The sequence below is a fragment of the Oculina patagonica genome, chromosome 5 (assembly GCF_052425735.1).
Source record: "Oculina patagonica isolate OP01 chromosome 5, crgOcupat, whole genome shotgun sequence".
Classification (NCBI taxonomy): domain Eukaryota; kingdom Metazoa; phylum Cnidaria; class Anthozoa; order Scleractinia; family Oculinidae; genus Oculina; species Oculina patagonica.
Window position 1 is genome coordinate 24581572 of NC_135762.1, and position 21308 is coordinate 24602879.

A 21308-nucleotide genomic window follows, 5' to 3' on the forward strand; every position below is an offset into this window, starting at 1 on the left:
AGCAGCTTGTAAGTTAAAACATTCGCGAAAAGTGCGTTACTTTCGATTGTCTCAACTACTGTAAATGATCTAATAAACGCCCGGGGCGTCTATTAAATTTTAGGGGTCCTGAGGAGGGGCGTTAAATAGACATGAGGCGTTTATTAGAGAGAGACGTTTATTACAATTTTACTATAACAACGTCAACAAAACAAAAAAGATGCGTATTTTGCTCTCGGAATAAGATAGGAAACAGAGTGCGAATGGGAGACATATCTAATCTGCGCTAATGAAAAGCCTAGAGATGTTCATAGTTCGATATCGATGTCTTCATCGTCATCGAGGTCAACCATGTTGGCGTCGTTGGCCTCTTCGATGTCCGAGTCAAGCAAAAACTAAACAAAGTGCGTGATTTTACATTATGGAGCGTTTCCTTTGTTTTTGAGGCGATTCTTGGAGGGGGCGTCTATAAGACACGGGGCGTTTATTAGAGAGGGGCGTCTAATATAAATTTTACACGTCAGGGGAGGCGTTTTTTTAGATACGAGGCGTTTATTTGAGAGTGGGCGTTTATTAGATAATTTACGGTAGTCTCGTTCAGGATAGTTGCAACCCTTACTCCGTGCTCTCCGACCTTTTCGGGCCCACCATAACTTGATAGTGCACGCAAAGCATGAACACATTGTTAATTTACAATAAGGGCATATAAAATAGATGCACCGCAAATATGCAGAGCCAACATTAAAGAAGCACCGCAACACAGTGGGTAAGAAAAACTAAGTATTTCAGTCGCGAACGACATGGGATATAGGTTCCCTAATGAACGGGTTTAATATTAATTGACTTCTTTGAAATGTCTCGGTTAAGGAGAACGCAAAACGAAAATGATGTTTGCATTCACTGTATTTGTTATTTTTTAGTGATTTTCATTGTCATGGTTTCAAAGTTTAAAGGACAGAAGACGAGTTTTTTGTTGTTACATCGTTATTAAAGGAAGAGTACAGTAATACTGAGCACAGAAAAGAAAAACAATTATCATTCAAGTTGTTTCAGGTTCCAGATGAACAAACAAACATTCTGCAATTTTCATAATTGCAAACTTCTTAATTAAAAAGTCAGAGTAATCATCGTTATAAATTAAGATGTCATTCAGTCTTGAATCTCACAATTTTCAAACCTTTGAAGACCTCAAAATGATGATCGTATTGGTACTCGCCGCTTTGGCTTTGCAGTCGGACATTTACGCAGGTAAAGAAGTTTATTGTAATTTTATTATGAACCCCGTTTACGGACAATTGTTTTTCTTGGGTAAGACCGTGATTAGTTCTAAGGTAGAATTATAAGAGAGATGAATATGTAACACTACAATTCAAAGGCAAAATGAAAGGTATCATCATCGAGTTGAAGTCTAAGTTTTGAAGGAGTAGTCTAAGGAATGCACTTCTTGTTAGTCAAGATTAGTCAACAGCATAACTATTATTACGCTAGTACATGCACTAAAGCTCAACGAGTTAGGACGGAATCTCCCAGGACTACGAGTATTAACTGGACAAAATTATGTACCAAAATTATTAACATCTTGTTGCAAACTTCTGTGTTACTGTTTGAAATATTTTATCAAAAGAAACCAGCATTTCAATCAACACGAAACATCGAAAACAAATTTTGAAGTTCAACTGAATTCCACTGAATCGCTTAAAAGACGATAGCTACACGTGAAATTTTACATCAGTTTACGGTTCTTGTGAACTTTGAAATTCATTTTCTCAGGCTCTGATAAGAAATTGCTGTTAATGTTATCTAGGATAATTACTTACATCTTTAGTTGTTACAAGGATAGAAACTAAGCAATCGGACTAAAATTATTCTGGTACTAGATTTTTGTCCAACTAAAATTGATATTACTCGATTGCCAGATCGATTCCGTCTTAAAAAATATTTCTGTTTTGTGCGTTCGAAAACATAACAATCAGCTCTCCCTCCAACGATATGTTGATTATGTTCATTGTCGTTTTCCATGCTCATATTTAAATGTGCGAAGGTACATAGTCGTATATTTAGGCCCCGTCCACACTGACCCGGGTAAATTTGAAAGCAGAGAAATTTGAAAACGCCCCGTAAATTTGAAAACGATACGTTTCATTTTTTGAGCGTTTTTGAAAAGCCCCGTTTTCGGTGACCAAAACGCCGTTTCAGTGTGGACGTTTGGCGTAACCGGGGAAAAAAAGATGCGTTTTCAAATTCACGCGAGTCAGTGTGGACGGGGCCTTAGTTCCATTTTGACCAAAACTGTTACGCAATCTCCGTAATTATCCCCTTTTAAACCATCATTTCGTTTTTTTTTCCTTCCAGTGAGCGCTGGCTGTCCAAAGCTGCCTCCCATCCCATTAACGTATCCTGTCTACAAGTGGTGTATAACTGGGCCACAGGTAGTCAATCGAACCTGTACCTTTGTTTGCGTCAGAGGTTATTCTCTGGAAACTGACCCAAACCGGGTTTTTTTCCGATTTGTGTGCCAGGCTAATGGAACTTGGAGCGGAAAAGTACACAAATGCGTGGGTAAGTCCAACCCTAGCTCCCAGCCAAAAAAAAAAGAGTTTTGGCGGGAAGATTTTATGTTAATTCTGCAAAATGCAGAACCATGCATTCTACCGACCTAGGGAGATCTAAATTAATTATATATCGTAATATTCCTAAAATAAGCCTGGATTTTTGTTGTTTCTAAAAAACATTTTAACCCTCGGACGTACAAGGGGGGGGAGGGGGGGAGGGTGGATGCCCCCCCATGAGGTTTTTTCCAAATTTTGAGAAAAAGATTTACTCTACAGTACTGAAACTTTTAGTAGCTGTTCATTCATCCTTTGCCGAAATTTTTATATGTCAACCATGTGTCAATGATATTTGACGTTGCCATGGCAACAGCATAAATACAGACAGGTCTTGCTAAAAATCGTCATTTTTTAACATTTTTCTTTATTTTTTCCAGTTTTTTTCAACAGAATTGCACGATTTGTTTATTTTAACATTCCATAAGCATTCTGACTTGATTTTGCATCAATTTCCGTTATTTTTGACTTTCTAAGAAAATGTTAAAATCCAAGATGGCGGATCCAAGAGGGCGGCTCTAATGACGTCACGTGACGTCATATGACGTCACAGCCAATTAAAATTATGCCATCTTGTAGAGTAAGCTACGGGTTTTCTTCTGAGAGCAAAATAATTTCGCTACGCCTTAATATAACAAAAACTCCGTGGAGGGGTTCCATCCACCACCCCCCCCCCCCCTTGTACGATGGTGGGGGTATGAGTTTGCTTGTACGTCCGAGGGTTAAAAACATATTTATGAGCACACTGTATGAGTTTGCTGTCGAGGAGTAAAGAAAGGGAGGTTTTATGACAAAATGTTTTTATTTCAGCAAAGACTTACCCTGGGTACCAGAGGATTTTTTCTCGCGCGCGGTAAATACTTCGGCGGCCGAAGGCCGTCACCACGAGTGGCGAGGCCGCGAGAAAAAACCTCGTTTTTTGAGCGGGTCGCAATAAAGACATGACTGACACCGGAAAACGGGAAGGAAAAACCTGGCACTCAGCTGCAGGATAGCAAAGGCTGGGGTTTGAGAAAAAGAGCAGCTTCACGCTGATTTAGGTTTCCAAACATTGCAACTATAATGGTTTAGGGAACTTGCTATTACGGATGAAATCGCGCGAGTCGCCTCACATTGGGCGTCCGTCCCGCCACACTTGTTCGCGCATGACGCAATGTAAAGAAATGTGGATGGATTAATTTTGAAATTGAAAACGAAAGGGTCCGTTCAAAAAAGGGCAATACAAAATTACAATTTGACACTATTCCACAGCGATAAAAATCAACAGAAAACTACAATTGGCAAAAACTTAACTTTTTGTCTTGGAATACATTTTGTTAAAAAAGACGTTGCAGCTGAGTGATTTAAAAAAAAATGTTTTCTGGTTGCCAATCAACGCTATGTACACATGCATTTCTCTGCTGTTGTAGGCCCCTTAAGCTATTTTACCTGTTTATCAAAGTTCAGTCAAAGACCGCTATTTCATAGATGTAGGTTGGAAGGGGGGAGGGGGTGGGGGGACTCGTAGGCAATTGCCAAAACAATTAGTGTGAAAAAAATCGAATTCTTAAGTTCCCGTGAAAGAAACAGCACCATAAGGAGCTTGCTATAACTGAAATTCGGGATCACAAAAACTATTTAACAGCCTCCCCCTTATTTGTATCTTGGAAATTTTTGATTTCATACCTAGCTTGATACTTGCATTTCTCAGACGCTAGAGCCCCAAACCTGCGCTGTCCCGATGACATAACAGTCACCGCCAGGAAAGGAAGCCCATCAGAAATGGTGTCCTGGAAAATAGACGTTGACGACAATTCGATCGCAGTCGAACCCAATGCCAAGGTCACGTTGCAATCCAGTCACGCGTCTCCCCACAATTTTACCATTGGCCGACATCTTGTTGCTGTCACGGCCACTGATAAAGCTGGAAACAAGGCGAGGTGTATGTTTTGGGTGTACATCAAAGGTAATCTTATAAATATTATTTATTGGAATACGTTATCCACGGTCGCTTATTATTAGGTACCAGAATGAAGCAATGTCAGTCTTTCTAGGACTTCATTACAGAGTTACACTCACCCTTCAAATATGATTAATGGAGATCGTTTAAAAGGGAAGTATCCTGGGTATTTGTGTAATTTCAAAAGCTGAGAAACATTTCATTGTTAATGCAAACCTTAATTCAAAAATGGTCCAGGTTTGTTATAAAATACCGCCTAGTATACTTAAAACGTTGGCGAGTGTTTCTGGCCTTGGGTAGAAAGGGTCAAAATGAATTAGTACTTGAAAACTGTCGGCTCTTTTTTTTCAAGTTCTCGCCAAATTCTCGCCTGTTTGTCCCAAAAATATGCTAGAAACGATCACGATTTGTTCTTTTATTCAAGAATTAGGTTGAAATATTTCCCTTCGTGATCTAGGGTTATTTTCAAAAACTACTATAGCACAGTTTCGTCGAAAAACAATCCTCTTTATACTTCTCCTTTATAATTTCATTTCCAGATTTGGAGCCACCAACTTGTAGCTTCTGCCCAGGCGACATTGTCAGAGAAGGGAAAAGTTCGTTGGTAAGAGTGTCATGGGACGTGCCAGTTTGCTCCGACAATTCACACTTGCCCCCCAAAATCGTCCCCAGTCGACGTAACGGTGAACACTATCGAGTTCCTGGAACATATAAAATTCAGTACACTGTAGAGGACTTTGCGTTCCCGAAACCGAACATTTATACCGGGTGCTCCTTTAACATAATACTAAAGAGTAAGTAACAACTTTATATCTGTCTTGATTTAAGAAAACAAGGCCCCAGGAACTGCCTGAGGCCAGCAACTCTCTTAGCCCTCTCCTCCCTTCCCCCTGTGGATTTCAGAGAGCCCAGGGCGGGGCACTGCTAGGAAGCCTTCCCATGCCCAATCACAGCTGAGCTCTCAGTGGTCTCAAGGCTTCTGAGCCAGCCCCCAAAAACCAAAAGCCAGGAGCAGTCCTGACCACATTTCAAAGCAAAGTCTTTGCAGAAAACAAGCCAAAAACCTGACTTTAGCCACCCCCCCCCCCCCCCAGCCGGATTGCAATTCAACAGCTGACCCAGGGCTCCCTAGGGTTGTTAGATCAGGGCCCCAGCTTGCTGCCCACGGGGTCGGTGACGTTGCCCCCCGAGTCGGCCTTCAAGCACGGATCCCGGAGTCCACGTTTTGTCAAATCCAGACAGATATACTCTATACGTTGTTAACTTTTTTAAGGTAAAGATGTAAGTAATTATCCGTGATAACACCAACAACAATTTCTTATCGGAGTCTGAGAAAATGAATTTTAAAGTTCACAAGGTATAGGCAAAATCTCACGTGTAGCCATTTTGTAAATTCGGCTTAAGCGATTCAGTGGAATTCAGCGGAACTTCGAAATTTGTTTTCGATGTTTGGTGTTGTTAGAAAAGATTTCTTTTGATAAGATATTTAAAGCAGTAACAAAAAAGTTTGCAATAAGGTGGAAATAATTCTGGTACAACAATTTCTTATCAGATTCTGAGAAAATGATATTCAAAGTTCACAAGCTATGGGCAAAAGCTCACATCTTTAAAGCGATTCATGGGAATTCAGTGGAACTTCGAAATTTGTTTTCGATGTTTGGTGTTGTCAGAAAAGATTTCTTTCGATAAGATATTTGAAGCAGTAACACAAAAGCTTGCAATCAGGTGTAAATAGTTTTGGTACATAATTTTGTCCAATAACTACTCCAAGTCCTGGCGGATTTCCTCTTAACCGTTACAGATTTTGCTGTCCAAACAACACCAGTCCAATCAACATTATTCTTATACACTATCATATACACTGCTTATCACTCACCCTAAGATAGAGTTAAAAAATCAGGCACAAAAAGACCCTACATTAGAACATGAAGTTCATTATTCATGAACATAAATCGTTTATGCTTGCCAAGAAATTAGACAGAGGGTATCTGAAGAGCAGGCAGAAAAGAAGATTCCAACTGGTATTTGGAAGGTCACGGGTTTGACTTCTGTTTCGCGCTCAGAAGCTATATTTTGTTCCCTGAGGAAATTCGAACTAAGAACAATTCTTCTTTTGGATATCGTATTCTGTATTGGCATTAAGACTAACTTGGTATGATCACTTTTAGGGCCCAGATGTCCTATGTACCCTCCTCCAAAGAACGGTGCCTTGGTTTGTTTGAACCGTGATGATGGCTCGTCTGCATTTTGCCAAGTGGTTTGTCAACATGGCACTGATTTTGTGGCTCCCCCTGCCTATTTATACATTTGTGATGACACAGGCACATGGCGAACGCATTATCTTTTTCCAAACCTCCAGCTTCCGTGGCCGGATTGCGCAAGTATGTATTCAGCTAATTCTTTTCCAGATGGCTCCCCCTGCCTATTTATACATTTGTGATGACACAGGCACATGGCGAACGCATTATCTTTTTCCAAACCTCCAGCTTCCGTGGCCGGATTGCGCAAGTATGTATTCAGCTAATTCTTTTCCAGACAATTAAAGGAGAAGTTTATTCCAAAATGCCAGATGGCGGCGGCCGGTTCTCGATTTTTGGACTACTTCAGACAAGGATTTCAAAGGGTTTTAACACTCTTTGGAAGCTGAGATATTGGTGACTAACATATCTTTGTATAAACTTTTCGTTTGCGTGAAGAAAAAGAAAGTGCCATTTTGAAATGAACCGGTCCTTTATGTCTCAAACGTCAGCGATGCCTCTGAAGTGAAGGCATCATTTTGGGCAGAGCCTCTGGACACAAAGCTAGAATGCTGATCTGTTTCGTTCTAGTGGTAAGGCTCTGAAATTTCGTGGGGGGGGGGGGGGGGGGGAGGTGCCCCCCTAAGGCATTTTCCAAATTTTGAAAAAAAATTGGAAAAGGTTCAGCTGGCTTTTCAAGAAACCTTACCAGAAGTAAAGATGTTTATATCTTCTGGTTACTGTATCTACCCCAAACGCTGAAAATATGCAGCTTTTCATTCTCGTCGGTTAATTTCTCAGGTTCCTTTGACATCTTGGAAAAGAAAATACGGTCATTTAAGTAAGGATGTATAGAGTGGATTAACCCTCGGACGTACAACTAGCCGACAAGTGGGGGGCCGAGTAGCATCTACCCCCGTTAGGTTTTTCCGAAATTTTGAAAAGAGGATCATGTTAACTCTACAATGCTGAAACTTTCAGTAGCTGTTCATTCATTCCTTGCAGACATTTTGACATGTCAACCATGTGTCCATTATTTTTGACTTTGCCTTGAGCAGGTCTGGCAAGGAATCGTCATTTTTAACATATTTATTTATTTTTTCCAGTTTTTTGAAACAAAATTGAACGATTTGTTAATTTTTACATTCCATAAGCATTCTGGCTTGTGATTTTGCATCAATTTCCTTGATTTTGTGACTTTCCAAGAAAATGGTGAAATCCAAGATGGCGGAAAGTGCTAATTCTATTAGCACACGCTTCTTTTTTATAGACATTCTATAAAAAGACATTTTATAGACACATTTTATACACACTTCTAAATTCCAATTTGATCTGGAATCACTGGGATCAAGAAAAGCCACTTTGTGGAAGATCTCACTGGAAATTTCCCATTATTATTATTCCCATTAGTTGCTGTACGTTTTATCAAGAAAAAATTCTCTTGTTGACGAGTTTCCCTAAGTAGTTCTCGTCGCTTGACTGTTTGAAATGAGAAACTTTATGTTGATTACTGTCAGGACTAAAATGATTTAAGTCACTTCTTATAAAAGTTATTTTTTATTTCTTATTGTTTTTTTTCTTCAGGCGGCGCTGGTCCTTCAGTGGTGAACAACCCCGGACTGTCGAAGTATTTCTTTTTTAATGGAAATCAGGCACACTCTCAAGTTGTTTCGGAATTAAAGCAGAAATTTCTAGACTTCGCTAAAAGTCCAAGCATCCCACCATTTTATTGTATGTTCAACAGCGACTGTAAACCTGAAAAAGTTCACGTTTATGTTTAACCGTGATTTTTCGGGAACATGTAACAAGGTCCAATTTGGCTTTGTTCTGTAGATTGAACGACTGGAGATTAAATCGTAGAACTAGAAAGTAAAAATAAAAGCTATCGCATGTAAACTGTTACAGTGTGATTTTTTGTTTCATAAATATTCATTTTGCCAAGCCTGAAATGTTCACGTAAGTGATCTCACGCCTTTAGCCTTCAATTCACGCCATAATTCCTCGGGGAAACTCATTTTAACAACGGTAACCAAGAGAAATATTATTTTCTCTTACTGTAACGTGACATTCCGTTACGAATTCTATAGACGGTTACGTATGGTTCACAACATTGTAATGGGGAAGGGTGGGGGGATTTGAATTTTTTCCCCTGTTTCAAGTGTAAAAAACGGCAAGTGGCCCAAGAATTGTAACGTGAATTATAGCCACACTGAGTCAGTGATTAGGCTACAGCGCGGGGTTCCTTTCGCCTCGAGAGTGATGAAATGACGGAGTGATTATGCTACTTTACAAGTAAAAAAAATAGTGGTTACCAAATTCTTTTTCGAGATACGATATCTAAAAGAAGACGCATATTTTAAATGAACTAATGCAGGCCAACAACTTCCTTTGTCCCTGTCCTTGCCATTAACAATTGGATTTGCAAACGTTCAAATCAGCAAAATACTGCAAAATGTAATTGATTCGATCGCGCGCAGGAAGAGAAAATAAAAATTTTAAAGAAAATTAGCTATATATTGTCAGTCGGTAGAATAATATCCCAAAAGGTTATATATCACTTAAAAACGGGGGTCACCGAGCGTTTAAGTGAGGAAACTGTAAGCGAAGTTAACGCTACGGCAACCCACATTATAACGGGTTCCGTTGGTTATAAGGTTCTTTTTGCTATCTTACAATCAAAGTGCATTCTACCATGTTCTTTAGGTTGTCGCGTGCTCTCCTCGCGGCGCACCTTTAAACTCAAATTTGTCTTCATGGCGCAAACCAGCGTTTTTAACTAAAATCTGGACTTTCCACTGATGAAATTCGAAGGGCTGAACCCGAAACGTGTGGAACTTTGAATTGTTTTAAAGGCACTCACTACTCATTTAGTGAGAACTTTTTTAAAACTTTGCATTCTACTACTACTGGACTGTGGGCTATCGTTCGTTATACCGGGGTTACACTGCACTTGACATATGTGGAATAAAAAATGTTGCGCCAACTAAAATGACTTTTTACGCGCGTCTTTGTATTTCTGCGAGTTTTAAAAATTCAATGTCACGAAAGTTTAATTTCCGGTGCAAAGAAGTAGTTATAAAGTTGTGTAAGATTCCAGGTGAACAAACAAATTGATGTTCAACCTATTTTAATTGCTATAAAAATCAGATTTATAAAAAAAATAGGGATAAGTGACATTAGATTGATTAAGTTCATTTAAAAACTGTCAATAATAAATAACTCAAAGAACACTTATCTTAACTTTTTGTTGCTTTTTCTTTGTCTTAATATTGTTTTTTTATTTTAACTGTCAACAAAGCGAAGCATGAATTAGGATTGAGCTAGTACAGTAAGTTTACGTCCAATTTATCAGTCGCTATTTAGCCACTTTGAACTTAAATACCTTATTGCATGAAATTTTCGCGACAGGTTCATTTCGCGCGTTTCGCGATATTTCCAAAAATATCGCGAAATTAAAGTGACGCGAACAATAAGTGTCGCGAACATAACATGACGCGAAAATTAAGTGATTCACAATCAAGAAAGAATAAGTTTAGTACCACTGAAGGAAGGAATCTTCAATGTAAATGAATGTTGTCGTCAATTGACTCAAGAACAATAACTCGTGCACGTACAAGCATGACCTATTTGTAGACATAGTGAGAAGTTTGTTGTTGCTTTTGCCGAGATGTAGTCCCACCCTTGCGTTTTCGTTAATTTTGACGTTATTGTTCCTTTGATAACGTCGTTTTAAATAATCAAGGGCATGTTAAATAATACTGCCACGGAAATGTATATTGCGTCTTACTCAAAAACGCGAAAATGAAGTGATTCAAAATACAAAATTCCGCAAAATCGCGAAATTTTTAGTGTGGCAAAATATGCGCATCTCAAGATCGCGAAATTCGCGAATATTTCATGTAATAAGGCCATCCCAATAAAATGTTTCGTTTCCCATCCTCCCCCCCCCCCCCCCCCCTTGTTGTGATGGTGGGTCGGTCGGTCGGGCAAAAAAAAAAAAGAAGAATGAACACTTTAAGGGGTCTGGGTTCATTTAAGAAGCCAGGAGATGCAGAACCAAAAGATTTTGTTTCAGTCAATCTTATTGAGAATGTTGGAACAATCGCTAATCCCTTGGCACGAAACAGCCTTTGAAAAACTTAGTATCGATGTTAATTAAAGACAAGAACATCACATCATACCAATTGTTGTTTATAAAACAAGATCGTGTGATTGTAAATTAAAGTTCTTGCCTCTTTGACTAGTGAATCTGGATTTTTTTTTACATTTCGAAAAAAATGGGTCGGTCGGGCGATTGGAAACGAAACATTTATTGGGATGGCCTAATGTAAATTCAAGATGTAGCAATGTCTCTGGTAATAATTCATTTCCCTACGTTGCAATACAGAATGGAAACAACGCATTCTATTTTGCCATTTGTGTGGGTATTGCGCTGATTCAACGCGATTATAACTAGTTTTTTGGGACCTCAATTAAAACATGACAGCGAAACTATCAAGCAGCGCAGCTGGATTTATAGAGGACAATAAAAGTTAAGAATACATTAGGTCTCCACACACGTAGGAACAAGACGCAGGGACAGGACGCAGCAACATGTAGCAGGGACAAAACCGTGTGTTATTCACACTGAGGGGACGTGGAGTATGGACGAGTAGCGAGGACATGCATCAGCAACAAAATTAAAATATGTTCACACACAAGTAGTTGAAGCAGGGACATGCCCCAGGGGCATGTCGCAGCGACGCATACCCTCGTGTGTGCTGATAATTTTTTGCACGTGCAAAACAAGTTCCTGCAACGTTTTGTCCCTGCGACATGTTGCACGAAGTTCAACGAGTTAAATTCCGTGCAACATGTCGCAGGGCCGCAAAACAGCTTCAAAGTGCGTGTCGCGCGTGCCAAAAATAATCAGCACACACGAAGGGACGTGTCGTTGCGACATGTCTCGGGAACATGTCCTCGCTACATTTTCCTGCGTGTGTACACATTGCAGGCACGGCGGAGCCGGGGGGCTGGGGGGGGGGGCTTTAGCCCCCCCAGAATTTCCGAAAAAATAAAAACTTACTAAGAGAAAAGTCTTTTAAGCTCCCCCCCACTTCAAGTCACTAGTCAGCCCCCCCCCCCCCTTGGAAAATTGCTCCGCCGTCCCTGCATTGTGATTTTGTTGCTGCGACGTGTCCCTGCGAACAACATTGTTGCCGTGCAACACGATCGACAAAATGAATAAAGTGGTTACCATTTATGGATACGTACTTGCAATATCAACACAGAAACTCTGAAAAGACAAATGTTGAGGATAAAAAAAACGACAACAATACATGCACCACAAAATTTGTTAAGAAAAAAAACAATTAAAGCGAAAATGATGTTTTCATTCAGTGTATTGATTATTATTTTTAGAGAGTTTCGTTGTCATGGTTTTAAAGTTATAAATGATAGAAAAAGAAAGTTTCTTTGTTACATGTGTAGCACTGAACAAAATTATCTTTCATGTTTTTTTTGTCATGTTCCAGATGAACAAACAGCCATCCAGCGATTTTCATTATTACCACCTAATTGATTGATGAGTCAGATTAATTAAGGGAACGAATTGCTATAAATCTAGATGTCGTTTAGTTTTTATGAGACAATTTCAAAACGCTGTATAACTCGTAGCTTTTAAAATGATAATCGCATTTTTACTCGCCGCTTTGGCATTACAATCAGAGATTTCAGCAGGTAAGGCCGTTATCAATTTAGAGTTGATTTATAAGAAGAGAGATGAAAATGTAACACTAAATTAAAATTCAAGGGCAAAATGAGTGGGGTGTATTACCACGTCGTCGAGTTGACTGACGTTTTACTTTTAATACAGGGGCTTTGTCCCAGATCTAAACATGTATTTAACAGAGTTTTGAACAGCCAAAATAGTAGGAAACCTAAAAATAATGGCCCATTTATATTACCAATGTGATGGCTAGGATGGAAATAAATAACAGCTTGGAAAATTAAGGCTAAAACTTTTCAAGTTGTTCCCGTGCGTCTTCAAAAATTTTTAGGCTGGTTTAGGCCCTGTCCACATTAACCCGGGTAAATTTGAAAACGATCGCTTCATCGCACGTTGCTTCCTTTTGTTTCGACCGAGAACACAAGACTAATTGACGTCAGCGGTTTCAAAAAGACCCGGTTTCGCCCGTTTTCGCCGTACACCACCTAGCCGGCGTTTTCAAATTTACCCATTTTGGAGAGCGTGTTTGAAAAGTACCGTTTTCGGTGACCGAAACCGCCGTTTCAGTGTTGGGCTATCCGGGTAAAAAAAGCTTAAGATGCGTTTTCAAATTTACTTGGGTCAGTGTGGACGGGGCCTTAGATAAAAATTATTATGCCTTTAGACCGAAGCTATTAAAAGGGTTGAACATTGAAAAACTTCGGAAGGACCTTTTTAAAATCTGCATTGTGTGATGGAAACAAAATTTATAAATTGTTTTCACTCAAACAATCAAACAATTTATTAAATACGTCCAACGTGGTTTTCTGTGCGCATTTGTGTACAGGACAGTCGCTTAGCAATGTAGAGGCGAAACTTGCTGGCTCAGTCCTGTCTCAGAGACCGATAGTGCTTGCCCAGACAATATAGTGTTAGATACATAAACTATCATGCACAGTCTACCATTCACCTACAGCTTTAGTAAAAATATAGTGCCACACGAACCTTAGAGTCCTCAAAGAATCATTTATAGTCACACTGCCTCATTCTTAGCTATTTGAGGTTTAATTGCCTTACCAAGAAATCAAATGGTGGGTATGTGAATTGCAGGCCGTAAGGAGGCGATTTTCAAACTAACTTACTAATTTTCTGGAATAAGCCTTTATTTTACAACTTATAATTTATTTACATTTATCATTTCGGCATATTTTAAATTATCCTTGCAGTTAGCTCAACTCTCACCAACCGTCATCCCGGTTTAGCCACGATATCATTTTTTTTATCTTTCTGAGCAATTCGACTTGGCAAAACTTCATCACTTGACATACATGTCACTGTTTTTCAGGGGCCAAATGTCCTATGTACCCTCCTCCCAAGAACGGTGCCTTGGTTTGTTTGAACCGTGATGAATGGCTCGTCTTGCCAAGTGGCTTGTCAAACCGGCACTGATTTTGTTAATCATCCGCCCTTGTTGTACATTTGTGATAACGCTGGCACTTGGCAAATACATTCTCTTTTTCCTCAGTCAAGCGCCAAGCTCCCATGACCGGATTGTGCAAGTATGTTTTGGTAACATATAAATGCTAGTCCTTTTTAGAAATCAGTTGGGTAACATAAATGCTAGCCCTTGGTTTGGTAACATTCTTCCCCTCTTTCATCATTCATCAAATAAATGTTGTATTCGAGGCCTTAAAAAATCCCCGAAAAACATTATAAGAGGGCGGTGAATTGTCCTCGAAGCAGTTCTGGACCTGGAAATTGACCATCAATACAGAATTAAATTTGTACTTTGTTTCAACCGTTCAACCGTTTTGTAAGGAAGTTTTGAGAAGGCAAAAAAGATTATTTTTAGTTCTTCACTGAGGTGCAGAGGCTTTACAAAGGAAGTAGCATTTTAAAGATTTTTCGAGAAACGTTATTGTTGATAGAGTAAAGGTGTTTGTTCTGATTAGTATATTTTCCCCGAAGATTGGAAAATTGGCCTCTTTATTCTCGGTAGCGGTGGATTTCGCAATTCGTTGACAAATTGAATAAAATTGGATTTTTCAGCTTATGCAAATAGAAAATCTCATCATTTTAGGAAAGAGTTGTAAAACGAAATTCAAGGAGAACTATTGAGACTAATGCAATGCAAAATCTCCTTAGTGATTGCCATAACAAAATTCCCTTGTCGATGCATGATTTTCTTTATTTTAGTCACCTGTCTACTTGACAATGAACTTACAATGAAATGAGAAACTTGAAGTTGATCACTGTTAATGGTTTAGGTTACTTAGACTAAGCTCTAATTGTATATTTTATTATTATTTTTAACATTTCAGGCGGCGCTGGTCCTTCAGTGGTGAAAAGTGCCGGTCTGTCGGAGTTTTTCTTCAATGGAAATCAGGCGCATTCTCAAGTGGTGTCGCAATTAAAGCAGAATTTTCTTAATTTTGCCAAAGGCCGTTACGTCCTGCCATGGTATTGTCTGTATAACAGCGCCTGTCAACCTGACAATGTACACGTTTACGTTTGAAACCGAAATCTACTGAAGATGTAACAACCAGACAATGTACACGTTTATGTTTGAAACCGAAATCTACTGAAGATGTAACAAAGCCCAGTTTGTCTTTGTTCTAGATTGAATAACTGAAAATGAAATGTTAGAATTAGAAAAAGAAATAAATGCTATCCCATTAAACAGCTACAGTGTGTATGTTTTTGTTTTTAATATCCCTTTTGCCTAGCCTGAAATGTAATTGATCTTGCGCCTTCAGCCTAGCCCAATTCCCCCATTAGAGTACCCCCGGGTTTCTTTCGCTTTGCGAATGATGAAATGACGGCGTGAATATATATATATATATATATAAAAAAAAAGATATATATATATACATGTTTATAGTGGTCATGCACTTAGCTTCATATCTCAACGAGATAGCTAGTTTACAGGCATGCCACTGAAACAGAGGAAACAAATAATTTATAAATGAACATAACAAGGTTAAAAATCCCAACTGGCAGGAGGCAGACCAGTTGGCTATATACAAAGCGTGGTCGAGGATTTTAACTCGGGACAACCGAGAAACAAATCCAGCTAGTGGCAAGGGCAGGCCTTGAACCGGTGACCTCCGGATTACAATACCAGCGCCCTAAACCACTCGGCCACGCTTGCCTTCCATTGTGACTTGCCTCCCATTGTGAATATGTGACTTTTGTAGCTTTAATAAATGAGGGGATTGTTTGATTCGGTGAACAAATACTGGAGAGTCCTGCATCTTACGACAATATAGATTTATTAAATCACTAATTCGTTACAATAAATCATTCTTAGTAAATGATACGTCGAACACAAACGAACTGTTTGTTTGTCTGCTAAGTCACAGCGCATTTTGGACTACTAAGTTTAGTTTCGATAATTTTGATATGCTTCCTCTTAAAAATGCTAAAAAGCCTTGAATCCAACAATGATCATCAATTCAAAAAACATTTCCTTAATGGAACACATTACTACAGTTATATTAATTAAATGCAAATAATTAAATTTTGGGGACTACTAAAACTAATTAAGAAAAACATTTTGTGTCAAATCAAACGTGCTATCAAACGACGTTAACAACCAGATATACTCAGAATAAAAAAAAAAATTGCGAAAAAAAAAAACATCAGATGTTGGTTAAAGTTATGCAAAAGTCCCTTTTTTATCAATTTGACAAGTCACCGGCTTACGTTTCAAACAAACAAACGAACTGTTTGTTTGTCTGCTTAGTCACAGCGCATTTTGGACTGCTAAGTTTAGTTTCGATAATTTTGATATGCTTCCTCTTAAAAATGCTAAAAAAGCCTGTAATTCAACATTGATTATCAATTAAAAAAACCTTTTCCTTGATGAATTATATTAATTAAATGCAAATAATTAAACTTTGGGGAAAAATAAGACTAATTAGGAAAAACATTGTTCGTCGAGTCAAACGTGCTTTCAAACGAAGTAAACAACCAGATACACGCAGAATAAAAATATGCGAAAAATAAAACATCAGATGTTGTTAATATCACGAAATCCTAAACACTAACTGATGTGGCTAAGTCATACGATCAACTTATTTTAACTCTCCGGCGACATCGTGCAAAAAGGCTGTAGAAACAACCCATCGCATATGCACATCAAATCACAATTCTTTTCAAGTTGCGACATGTTAACACTCGATATCGTCAGTTTATAGACAAGTGGACGAGCATGTGCAGTTAGAGTTTGATTAAGTCATGTACGCTGGTTATAATCGGCTGCAGCCTCATCAGTGATGTCGGATAAGTCGGTCGCGGACATTTCCGGCTCAGTTAATTCCCTGTGCAATTTCCTGGCTTCGTGCCATTTTTTGACGCATCTGATAGCCACCATTACAAACACGATCAAAGGAATGTAGGCCAAAACATACACGAACACTTTCAGAGCCAACCTGGTGCTATCGGACTTGGTCGAGTCGACTGGTGAACTGAAGATGGCGATGAGTGACAGCGTTGCTAACAGGGCTACGTCTGACATGTTGATCCATTCATAGCTTTCCTCGTCCTCTTTGACATCCGCGGATTCCTTGTAGGGCCTCAAGAAGGCAACCGTGAGGAGGATCAAGACACAGACGCTCTGCAGCAGGGCTCCCTTTATGGGACTTGAAGGCATGAAAGTGGCAATGATCAGAATAACAAATCGACAGAGGAAGTAGAAAGCTGCACACCAGCGAAACTTGTCCTTGAAACAGTTTTGGAGGGCATCAAATATTGGCTTCCAACGATTAAGATTCACCACCGGAAACAGGCGACGAGTGAGGGAAGGTCGAAACAGAAGAATTAGTGGGAATGGCAACACCACGACCAAAATGTACAGGATCGCCAAGATTCCGTACGCAATATGCTTTCCAGTGAGGAAATCAATGCTACCGTTTGCGTACACCACGATCTTTGATCCGACTGCGGCGGGATGCAGTATGCGCAGAGAGATTCGGGTGATGTCGGTGTAGCAGAGGACAAAAATGGTACAGAAAGCGCGGAATGGGGCGGCTCTGACTTTTTTGCTAAACCACCAGTTGGGATGATTACTTACGGCTCTGGCTAAGCAAATAACCAACACCAAAACGTACGTAGGCAGGGCGTACATTATCGCTAACTTATCTGCATCGTCCAAGCCTGCAGCAAAACAAATACCACCTCCGCCTGTTTTGAACTGAAAGTTGGCAAGGCCGATGACAAACTCGATAAAAGGGTCGAATGTAAAGCCGTCGGGAGTTATCACCTTCATGACTTGGTAGGAATACAACCAAGCGTTCAGATATCCGGTGAAGAAATCGAGATCGATGAGCATGACTCCCATGACCACGAGAAGGAGGATAAAGCCGTACAAGAGAAGCAGGAACAAGTGCCAGTTAAAGCAAGTGCTTGAACAACTTTCTCCTCCAAACAACACGCTGTAATTCGCCTTACAGTTTCCGCAAAGCAAGCTTTTCTGATCTCGGTCGTTATTGCAAACGTTGTTGGGAACGTACTTATGCTCGATCGCGTTTCGGTCTGTAAAGTTACAGTATCCAGTTGGGCAAAAATGAGTGACAAATTTGCCATTGACCGATCCTGCCCAGTAGCCTTGTTGAAGATAAAATGTCTTTCCATCTGCCTTGCACCTTCTGATACCATCATTTGTGGAATCCATGCAAACACATATTTTATTCCTGGGCATAAACCCGGGATTGCATTGTTTTAATGAAAGGTCAGTTATCGTTTCTGTTAATACCTGTCTTCCCAGGTAGCTTATTTCTACCGAAAATTTCTCGCCTGCTTTTCCAGCCAATTTTAGATACGAAATGCTTCCGTTTGCAATGAACAAAGGCGAAGGGGTGTAAAGTTCGACTGACGATGATTTCAGCTGTGGAATAATTTTAACAACGACAACACCAACGACGGAATTGCCGATCTCGTCAAGTAATTCAACTGAGGCATTAAAAACCTCGCTTGGGGCAACTTTCCAGTCGGCAGAATTATACTCTATGTCTACCGGGTCAGTGGCGACTTCCTTCCTCCGGGAGATTCTTTCCCCATTTGCGTCTCTGAATTCGACGAATTTCCAACGCAATACGGAGTTGTTTTGACGTGGTTCCCCAGCTTGCCGACAGTTCTTTAACGTCGTGGCGTACACTGAATTCCCTGCAGCATAGTACGGCGCTTTGTTGCCTTGAAAGACAACCTTTGTTTTCCAGTCATCATAATCCACAGATGAATCCGAGTATCCAAAGAAGCAGACGTGAGTATTTTTGCCAGTTGCATTGAAACCAACCAGAGGCGGTCCAGGGGCGTAGATATACAAAGCTCCACCTTTGTCCTCACACTCGTTCCCTTGGAAAAGAAGATAGGAATCTTCGTTGAAAATGATTCTTGAACGTCCATACATGGCCAACGCACCCCCTCTGAATCCTCGGTTATTAATGAAGTGTAGGTTGCCGTGTATTTCCATTGTAGAGCCATCTAAGGCTGCGGCAGACTTAGTGTTGTTGACAAAAGTCACGTTTCCGCGGAATATCAAAGGCACTTCGACGCTGTAAAGTGCGCCTTCTCCAATTGTCACGAGGTCCTCCATTCGGATGACTTGATTTCTTAGAAACGATGAGTCGTTGAAGCTGATATGATACGGAACTTCAGGTCCGATTTGGTCTTCGTTTTGATTTGACAGAAAAACTCCAATGGCGGCTCCAACGGTTCCAGTGTTGTCAAACCAGTGGCACTGAGTAAAAAAGAACTGAGTTACATCTTTTTGATCAATAATACCGGGGATTGTCGTTCCGTAAATAGAAGTACCACCTCCCCAAATCCCCGTGTTGTTCACGAACGAGCAGTTGTTTATGGTGAATGTATTTAGACGACGCCCGTCCTCTTCAATAAGGTTGCCTATTCGAGCCCCTCCACCGGCGAGAAATCCACTGTTGCTTTCAAATGTTGTGTGTTCCATCGTGAAGATATTGTTTCCTGTTCTTTCTGTCATCTCCAGCATAAGGCCTCCTCCCCATTGTGCACGATTACTTTCGAAAACACACGATTCTATACCAATGGTGCAACCACTTGCATTCGATCGAAAGTATATCGCCAATCCGCCCCCACGACTGAACGGAAGTTCTGGCGTGTCGACAAAGTCACGCTCGTGGCTTCCATTAAGCCACACGGCTTCGTTTCTGAGAAACCGGCAATTCCGGAAAATGTACCTGTTATTATGCTGGAATGAGTCGTGCTTACTTGGAGTTACATTGACGGTGTTATGGCCATAAGGATCTAAAGCCAAATAAACACCACCTCCCGAATACACATAGTCTATGCTTTGGTTTGAAAGGCCTTTAGAAGCTGAACTTGTATTCGAGAATGTTGTGTTACTATAGAGAGCGACATTGTCAGCAAACACGCTATTTGTAAAATTGATCAAGCCGCCACAATCATAACAATTCACACCAAGGCCTGGGGAGAACGAAATCTCGACATTAGTGAGTCGTATGTTCCTGCAGTATCGAAAATCCAAAGCAGCTCTAAAATTGACTCCATCTAAGCCGCGGTAAGGCTTCTTTGCATTGACGGAGCTTCGATGCCATCCACCACACTTGTGCAACTTGATTCCCTCGAAGAATATATTGTCGCTCAGGATAAATGAAAGGCTTACGTTCGTCTCGCATGTGACTTCTACATCCTCTGGATTTAAACGCTCTCCTACCAGACCAAAGTTTACCACATTTGTAAAACTGTAGCTCTTTTTCATCGAGTAATTGCCCTTTGCTGCTGATATTTGTGTCCAGTTTGCCCCGTTTTGACGTGCAAGCGAGATGGCGAAATCCAGCGACAGGCACGGCTGACTCGAATTTCCACAACCTTTAGAGTCCCTGCCGTTTGGTGAAATGAAAATAGTTGTCATCCTTCCCAGAGCAACGGAACTCTGGTAAATTAAAAGCATGAGGAACGCGAATCGTAAGATAAAAGCAGCCATCTTCATCTGTTATTCGCAGCACGATACGTAAAACAAGCATGCGATGTCGCTTTGTCAGATTCTCGGAAATATTGCACCAACATTAACCGATCTGCATGGGTGGTTCGCGTCACGCAATTTCTGTCACGCATTTTATTTTCGCAAGTTTTTGGTTTCGAGACTTACAAACATATTTGAATAATATTTTGATAGTGGCTAAGTGGAAAAATATATAATCTTTATATGAAAGGGTTTTATAAACAAACGTATATTAACTTTAAAGAGGAGTCGCAAAAACGTTATCGCGTTAAATATATTATTGCTTTGCATCATGTTGGAACGGATGGAAATCTGTCAGACGTGCGACCATCCATGGAATTGTGTGTAGCATAACAAACATTTTTGTCAGTCAGTATTTCAGCTGACCAAAAAGGGTATTTTACCATATGGAGAAAAAAAAAACAGAAAACAAAACATTCCGCCGCAACACACACCAGCTTACCGAAAAATTAAAAAGAAAATGAAGGTTACAAATCGGGTCACGCTAACGCTATTTGGGATATCTGTCAATCCTCGAGAACTTATCACATCGCCAATATTAAAATCTTATTATTTTACTAGCTCCGTGAGCTGTCAAGATAAAACGAATCCAGTGCTCTGATTGGCTACCCGAGCGGTCAAGATGGAGCCATCTTGACCGCTCGGGATCGCCCGCTGTGTTCCCGCAAGCGAAAAAACTTTTCAGTTCCGTCGTCGCTACTTCAAAAAGCTTTTTAGTCGTAAATTTGAGCTATGAAAGTATTTTCCCAAACAACACAAGTATTTTCTGTCGGTTTCTAGCGAAATGGAGTCCGATAACAAAGAAATAGGTATTGAAGTGAAATAATGAGAACAAGCAAAT

The 21308-nt window shown here is 40.1% G+C and overlaps 2 protein-coding genes across 2 annotated transcripts; one reads left to right on the forward strand and one right to left on the reverse strand.

Annotated features, from left to right (window-relative positions):
* The first annotated feature begins 1172 nt into the window (after positions 1 to 1172).
* On the forward strand, positions 1173 to 15071 carry LOC144653475 (sushi, von Willebrand factor type A, EGF and pentraxin domain-containing protein 1-like). The gene is made up of 6 exons (XM_078513468.1): positions 1173 to 1227; positions 2332 to 2538; positions 4276 to 4530; positions 5064 to 5318; positions 6693 to 6905; positions 14769 to 15071. The coding sequence occupies exons 1-6, from the start codon at positions 1173 to 1175 to the stop codon at positions 14960 to 14962; spliced, it is 1179 nt and encodes a 392-aa protein (XP_078369594.1). The 3' UTR covers positions 14963 to 15071.
* A 625-nt stretch (positions 15072 to 15696) lies between these two features.
* On the reverse strand, positions 15697 to 20510 carry LOC144653442 (uncharacterized). Its single transcript, XM_078513429.1, has one exon. The coding sequence runs from the start codon at positions 20432 to 20434 to the stop codon at positions 16685 to 16687; it is 3750 nt and encodes a 1249-aa protein (XP_078369555.1). The 5' UTR covers positions 20435 to 20510; the 3' UTR covers positions 15697 to 16684.
* Between the last annotated feature and the right edge of the window lie 798 nt (positions 20511 to 21308).

Excerpts from the sequence above, each read along its gene's own strand:
- LOC144653475 (XM_078513468.1), top strand. The coding sequence starts at position 1,173 with ATGATGATCGTATTGGTACTCGCCGCTTTGGCTTTGCAGTCGGACATT. Across the intron at positions 4,531-5,063 it reads GTTTTGGGTGTACATCAAAG|ATTTGGAGCCACCAACTTGT; the intron begins GTAATCTTATAA and ends TTTCATTTCCAG. Across the intron at positions 5,319-6,692 it reads CTTTAACATAATACTAAAGA|GGCCCAGATGTCCTATGTAC; the intron begins GTAAGTAACAAC and ends GATCACTTTTAG.
- LOC144653442 (XM_078513429.1), bottom strand. The coding sequence starts at position 20,434 with ATGAAGATGGCTGCTTTTATCTTACGATTCGCGTTCCTCATGCTTTTA.